Genomic DNA, 8314 nt, shown 5'->3' on the forward strand with positions numbered 1-8314 from the left:
TATATGTATGTATGTATTAGTATGATGTAGCATATAACATTTATTAATCGATAATAGAAAGTAGATGTAAAGATCACCCTAATTCCCTAAGAAGATAGATTTTATATTTCCATTCTTACAAAAATATATATGAATGAATGAATATTTCTGTATAGGGTTGACTGTGTATCAAGGATTTTTAAAAATCTGTTTTTGAATAAATTCCATCCTTTATACATTGGACATAAATTTTTATGTTACACTTATCTTTCTTTAGATGAATCACCTGGATTTACCCGGGAGAAATCTTAGAAAGGTAGTTTTTTGTTTGAGTACTAACTAGAAAAAAAAATAACAGAGTTTTAATATAGCTTTAGTGGATTGTTAAGCCTATCTTGGACACCTGTTATTCTTTCTTTTTTTTTATATATATATAAAATTATTTTTTGTTTATTTTGTTGTTATGTTTGTAGAATGAAGAGCACTGTCTATTAGCTAATTCATTACACTCAGATAAGGTCTATTTCACATGGGCTTAGTACTAATGATCAGCTCTAAGCACTCTCACTGATTCTGTTGAATGGAAACATGTAATATTAGAACAAAGCAACAAGAGAGAGTAGAATCCAATTCAATATTTCAGCAACAAGCAACTATAACCCCTCTTCCCATTCCTGTTCACTCATACAGATGTAAATTCATACATGTATTATTTGATACATTTTCAAAAACCCATCTCATAAAATTTTCATATTCTCCAATTGATCATCAACAATAAACTCTCCTATATGTTTAGCTCAACTTCTATGAGTATCTATTTTCTTGTACAAATTTCTTGTAGTTTATTCATGTTTTTCTTAGTTTCTTCATGTAATAATTTTGTTTAAATTAAAATGACTTTGACCACTGCCACTGATTCTCTAAACATTGATCTCATCTACATCACTCTCAAATTATTTGAACCTATACTAAGCACTTAGCAGTCTAGTGCTTAGCATTAGTAATTAAATTATTGGAACTAAGCCTATGTAAATCAGGCCTAAAACAACAGCTGTTAAATTAGGAGTTATGATGCTAATTTAAATGGAAATTAAACCACTAACTGCATGAATTAACATTATATTTTATTTGGATTTAACGATTTTATATTATTTAATACAAAAGTAGAGATATCAAGAAGGAGACTGATTAGAAATAACATTTGAGGCTTGGTTCAGTGCTGTCGAAATTATTCGCTTTGTGTTGGATGATGCTACAAATAATTTTTTCTTTTCACATGATTGGTTTAAAATTAGAATTCAGCACTTTATAAAATTATTTATAAGAGTTAATCTTATAAAAGAGACAATTAAAATAATAATTATAATAATCGTTCTTTTATCATTTTTTTTTAAAGTGAAATCATCATACAGTCAGAATTTGCTTTTCTCTTTATTTATTATGTTGGTTTAAAACATTGATATTAAATGGAGCCAAAAAATCTTTGAGTAAAGATAAACAGTTAATCAGAAGGATAGGATAGATGATGGATGGATGGGTATATTTCTAGTTCACTAATGCTCAATTTGAAGTTCAATTTTGGAAGTTTGAAATGCCAAATTAATTTTTTGTCTTATTAAAGTCATTTATTTCACTTGAAAACCACTTAAATCAAAATTTGGTATCGTATTTTAAAAATTCAATATTTTTTATCAAAAATGTGAAAATTGCTTGAAACTCATCCTTATGAACTTTTTAGTATTGCTCTATTCGTATGCCTAGTCTGATTTTACAAATAATAAATACCCACCTAAGTTAAATACACTAACAACTTGTCTTCAAAGATATTAAATTTTCTGATTGTCATTATTTTAAGATAGAAGGGAAAGGCATCAAATTCCATCAGTTATGTATCATTTGGAAATTTTGTCTCAAATTTCGATTCAATGAATATGAATATCAACTATTTAAGTGAGTTTCAAATTTGGATCACCGAAGTACTTTTGATCAGAAGTAGAGATGAATCTATGACTATGAAACTGCCTGGATATAGTACAACAGATAGCCATTGGTTCTTGAGGTTGGGAGGACAATACACTGACACAAATTTGTACTAATTACAGCACATTGTACTCACTCCCACACTGTAAGCCTAGGATAACAGTACATACCATAGAGTCACCTTTCCTAGGTAACCAAAATGGAAGGAGAAGCAAGTTAGGTCACTTCTAGGAGGCAGCCTCTTCATCTGACTCTGAGACCATTGGATAATTACTCTCTCCTCTTGAACCAATTTTATTATAAAACCTCATAATAAGGAAGCTAATAATACCAACCTCATGCATTTCTCTACCTAATTCACAAGAAGAGGAATGCAATTGATTGTAGAAACTACCGAGGCATATCTCTAATGTCTTTCAGATATAAAATATTTTTAAATATCAGTGCAGATTCTGCAAAGGACAATCATCATTGAATCAGACCTTTTCACTCCTAATCATCCTTGAAAGAATCAGAGAATTCCACATTCCTATGCATCACCTATTTGTGGACTTCAGAATTGCCTGTGACAGTGTGCTGTATAAATCTCTGTATACAGCTATGAAAGAGCTAAAGAGCAAGAGAAACTGATTCGATTGGTAAAAGAGACCATGGTAGAATCCACGTATGTGGTGCATGTTCTTGGTGAAATGTCAGATGTGTGGACTAAATGGAATAGGGTAAGAAAGGGTGATCTGCAGGCGTACCTGTTTTTAATATCACAGTGGAAAAAGAAGTTTCACATTCATGGAGCTTGACAAAAGCATGTTATATGTTATAACCTTCAGGTTCTAGGATATGAGATGACCTATATATTGTCAGGAAAATCCTAGAATGTTACACTTGATGCCTTCTTTACTTTTGAAGTGGTAGCTGTTATAACTAGGACTATTTGAAAACACAATAAAACCAAGTATCTAACCTAGAAATTTACCCTCTTGACAGGTACTGTTTAGTTTGGCTAATATGCCTTTGAACAAGTGGAAGATTTCTTCTAACTAAGGTCTCTGACAACTGGAGAAACTAAATCTTCCAAGAAATAAAAGCTATTGCTCAGCAATGTCACTTTAGATCAGGAAGGTACATAAAAGTAAATTTCCATTAAGAACCACAAAATTTTCAAATTGTAGCTCGATAAAACCTCAATAAGATCAATGCTAACACAAAGCTTGGAGTCATCTGTGATATCAAGGTCAGATAAATGAAGTCTATGAGCTTTGGAAAGAAGAATTTTGAGGTTTATCTATAGACTTAGGAAAAATGGACAGATATATGGCCAATGATGAAATCAAGAAGTATATACTCACTTCAGCGAACCAGACATAGTGATATACATCAGGTTGGGGAAATTTAGATGGACTGGCCATGTTACTCATATATATATGAGGATGAGATACCCAGAAAAATCATGAATGTGGATATTTATGGTACTAGATCAAGAGGAAAACCTTTCAGACACCACGTTGTAGGATTCTTGGAATATATTGAGGTCAAGGATTGGAGAACAATCATCCAAAGATGTGCAAACGGGTGAAAGATGTTAAAGTAAACAGAAACCAATGATAGTCTGTTGAGAAAATGGAAAAAGAAAAAAGAGGAAGATATTTGATCTGATATATTCAATTTTTAAGATATGAAAACTGATTTGGACCCAGGGATCCCAAAAGTGTCCAATTAGTGGGTTTCAAATAAATCAGTAGTGTAGCTACTTTCTAGCTATTTTGTAGCTATTTTCTGTCCCATTTTAAATATCTTAAATCTGACTTAAAATTCTTTATCAGCCAATGTTAAATAATATTTTATGACTATAATTTATTTTCTAAGATCAAAAAAATTTATTTCAGCAACTGTGTACAAATGACCTATGAAGCCACATTAGGTTCATCATTTTCAATTATAATTATTATATTATAATAATATGGCATAATAATGTAGCCAAAGTATGCTTATGCCAATGTATTTGCAGAATGTTGGGAATAATGAGCTATGGTAATTGAAAAGTGAGAACTTGCCCTGGAATTGAAATCATTATATCATCCAAAAAAAGTAATTGCAACTTCAGTGGTTGTATCTTCAAATGATCTGATCTGAAAAAGAACAATAGAAGGTACAAAAGATGTTAGCCTTGATTTTAGAAATTTAAAATTGATTCAAAAAGCAGTTCTGCCTGACACTTGTGCAATTGTCCATTTTTGAATAAGTAAAATCTATTACATTTCCTTTTTTTTTTTATCCGGTACGTAGAAGCTCTACTTTAGAAATCTGAGAGAAATACATAAATGTACAATAATAAGCCTTTATTTGTGAAATTATTATAAAAATTAAATAGGAATTATTCACATCAATAAATCAATTGAAAAATATGTTATGCTCAAAATCAGCTGGTAGCTGTTGTTTTTTTTTTAAATCCAACAAAAAGTCCATATATCAGTCAAAAAATCGCTTGTTTTTTTCTTTCTTACTCTCCAGTATCCCACCCTTAACCAAGTTACTTCTCTTAAGGTCTTACTCATCTTTTAATCTCAAGTTAATTTGAGTCAATCTTTTCTTCACTTCTGTCCTCTTGAATACCTTTCATTTTTTACCTTTTTGGTTCATCGGTCGTTTTTAACTCTTAATATATGGCCTCTACATTTCCACTCTCTTTTATGGAAACACTAAATAATATTAAGAAGGTTGGCCATTCTCCTTATCCTTATGTTGTTCCTTCTGCCGCTGTTTGTAATTCCTAACATATATCTTTACAATGATCTGTTTACAGTCTTCATCTTTTTTATATTTTTGTGGTTTAAGACCCATATCTCACAGTCATATTTTAAGAAATGAAGAGCAGTCAAGTACTATAGCATTCTCTTCAATTCAAGGGAACAATCTCCTCTATAAAACTTGTTTTTGAACGTAGTCTCCCATCCCAATGTGTGAATGAAGGACGAATAATTGATTAATCAATTAGCCACTCTATTAATGGGAATCAATGTAATATTAAGAAAAATCAAGGTATGAAAGAGTGTATGAAAAATATATAATGATATCTATCTAACTAAAATTTCACATAACAAAAAAATTTTGCATACATTAGAGTGTTATAATGACAGAAAATCAATAAAAGATTGATCAGAAATGAAGTATGAATTATTAAATTTGAACATTCTCCAAAAAATTCAGTCTATTTGGGAATAAAATGTGCACAATGATAATGACTTTTGGTGGTAAATTTTAATGTAATTTTGTTGACATGTGAATGAATGAAATAGTCATTTTCACACCCTGCTAACTGATTATAAAATGAATGAATGATACCCTCAGTTAATAACACCTTTTTATGCAATAATCAGGATAATGACTTCCCTTTTATCAAATAAAATAAATCGTATTTTTAGTAGAGTGAACAAAGAAATTGTGTTGAGAAATAAACAAATTTTGCATTAAAGCATTACTGGGTTATTTTTTATTATGCATATGTTTGATCTCTCACTATCTATGGATTTTTTATTCATTTAGTGAAATATTACTTACAATTTTTAAAATTGAAAACTAAATAACACTGCTATTCAGCTTATTTTTTGTTTAAAAAAGAAAATCAGAATCTCCAGTGAATCAATAATCACTGAGACTTGACTTCAGAATCGACTCTCACATACTCAAATACATATTAGTAGTAGAGGTAGATTGACATAGCTTTTGCATGGAACTAGCTTTGATTTAGATTAGTGGCTCGCAGCAATAAAAAAAATTTTAAATTGAAGCTTTTCTGAATTTCACAATATTTATAACATCACACTGAGGTTATCAGACTGTTAAAGAATCTAAACTGGTTGGGTTATTAATGCCTAGAGAAGCTGTTTTTGTTTACTTTTGAGTATTAAATAATTTTACTTAAACATTTTTTATTATATAGCATAATTTCATCTGTTTGGATTGTTATTGTATATTTAATTATTTTTCTCTTGCGACAATAGGTCTAATCTCTAATATTCTATCTACTGGTTACTAATTTTATTTTGAAGAAATACAATTAGAAACTGGAATAGATTGCATTAAAAGTTGATACAATCTATGAATTTATGTTAATGAAATTTTTGTCTAATAAATTACAGAGACATATTTCAAGTAAAAAAATAAATATTAGTAACCCAATAAATGATTGAGTATAATTTCTTTAAAAATTCTACTTGGATTATATCGTGCTTTATTCTATTTTTTGATAATTCTTTTAGTAACATTTAACTTGAAAACTACACACAAAGTAAAAAAAAACAGATATATTTATACATACATTTTACATACTAGAAAAAAAGAAATAATGTGTTATGTTTACATGTTTATGTATCATCACTGACAAAAATGTGACATGTTTACATGTATATATATATCATCACTGACAAGAATGTGTCGTGTTTACATGTATATATATCAGGTTTATGCGTATCATATCACCAAGTTAATCTCATTAATATTATTGATTATGAATCTGTTCTATTACTTACATATTCTGATGAAATTCTACTTGGTAGTATTCAACTATGCTTTCCATGCAGACTATCAACCTGTTATATGGTGGAACAACAAAGATCTTATTTGCAACATTCAGGAGGCTGATCTCTCAGTTGTTTTTCAATTTGATGAAATCCCCATTATTTTTTAATTTAGGGTTATCTAATGTTCCTTCTATTTTTCTGTAATTCTTTCTCGTTGGTATATATGAGCGGGTTACTTGCTCGCATAGTTAGCTGTTTTTAATAGCTCCACCATTATATCATCTGTTTCTATGGTTTTATGATTTTCCAGTTTAGCAGTGATCTTCAAGGTATCTTTTTCCTGTGTTTTTTTTTTAATTAGTTTTATTCAACATTTTCATCAGTTTCATTATTGTGAATACCTTCATCCATATCATATTCGTCAACTTCTTGTAGGATTCATTGGTTTATTGAAATATAATAACATAATATTCTAAAGTTTGCAGCTACAAAAATTAATGCTGACATTGCCAAATTATCAGGTAATATTGTAAGACTAAGAAATCAATAAATATCAGTTGGTTTTTATATGTTATTAAAAAAAAAGAAAAGACCTTTCATTTCAGTTTGTGTAAATCACAAATATCATTTAATTTAGGCTTCACTAAGTTATTATTTTTGGTTTGAATTCTATATTATTTTGTCTCTTTTATACAGGGTGTTGAAGACTCAATTTGCATATCCCTTATTCTTCTAGGGTTTCAAGAATTTCTTAATGAAACATGGTAGATCTTAGTTTCTTTTGTTAATGAAGTCAACTACGTAACCTCTTCTAGCTCTTCTCTAGCATACCTAAATCTTGAATTTTCAATGAAGGATACCACTAGAATCTGATTCTAAAACAATTTATCTGTGATTTTTCTGATCTGACTTGTCACTTATAAGAAACCGAAAAGTATTTTTTATGATTTTAAGACAAACAGTGCAGACTATGTGACAAACATAAGGTATAAAATTATTTGAGAATTTCTGAAACAATAAGACATCATAATTTAATGATTTTATGTCATTTTCAATGGTGATTTTTGCTGTGTGTGTACTCAATATCTGTCAAGATGAAAAATTCTTATTATTCATATATTGAATTCTTACAAAAATTCGCAAAACTTTAGAAAAAAGGGAGTGACATTCAATTTTTGAACATTTACTATAGAATATATTCTATATCACATTGCACCTCAATAAATAAATGGTGCAATCATGAATGATGAGCAAATATAGTTCTGTAAAATAAAACATGTAGTTTGTTAAAAACAAAAATTATTTTATTAAATATCTGACCTATTGAATATAATGTCTCATGGGGCTTGCTGAGTGTCATGCTATCCCATATTGCTCCAAAGCTTAGAGAAACTGTATAACTGTCTATTTCTATCTACTTTAACTATTGAACAAAAACTCTGGACAGTATCTAAAATGAAGGATGTATCAACACAAATTCTACTTCTAACATAACAAAAATACCCTAAAAAAACCAATCTAAACCGCTTACCATCCAGTTCAGACAAACGGGACTCAGGTTCAAATTTGATACACCTAAAATCATACACTGGCAAAAAAATGATTTCAGATGAAATCTAAAAGAAATGATCACCAAAAAAAATATATAAGAATAGGGCTATTAATAAAAAATTAGATGTACAACATTTAAATTTATGTTACTCCAACCTCATAAACACAAAATACACAATTAACAATACTTAATAAATAAAATGCAAAACAAAAATAAATGGACTGACTGCCTGTTTCATTGGTGGCCTGAAAAGACTTTAGGCAAAAATATTTGGAAAACTTGATGG

The 8314-nt window shown here is 29.3% G+C and overlaps 1 protein-coding gene across 1 annotated transcript in view; it reads left to right on the plus strand.

Annotated features, from left to right (window-relative positions):
• The window catches only part of Ca-alpha1D (Ca[2+]-channel protein alpha[[1]] subunit D), a gene marked incomplete in the record, with an annotated part of 380374 nt that overhangs the window by 360429 nt on the left and 11631 nt on the right, over positions 1 to 8314 (plus strand). The window contains 1 exon segment of the mRNA XM_067047658.1: positions 257 to 295. Coding sequence (XP_066903759.1) covers positions 257 to 295 — 39 coding nt within the window.

Source organism: Halyomorpha halys, unplaced genomic scaffold, assembly GCF_000696795.3.
Source record: "Halyomorpha halys isolate HHAL.00 unplaced genomic scaffold, Hhal_1.1 Scaffold262.1, whole genome shotgun sequence".
NCBI lineage: Eukaryota > Metazoa > Arthropoda > Insecta > Hemiptera > Pentatomidae > Halyomorpha > Halyomorpha halys.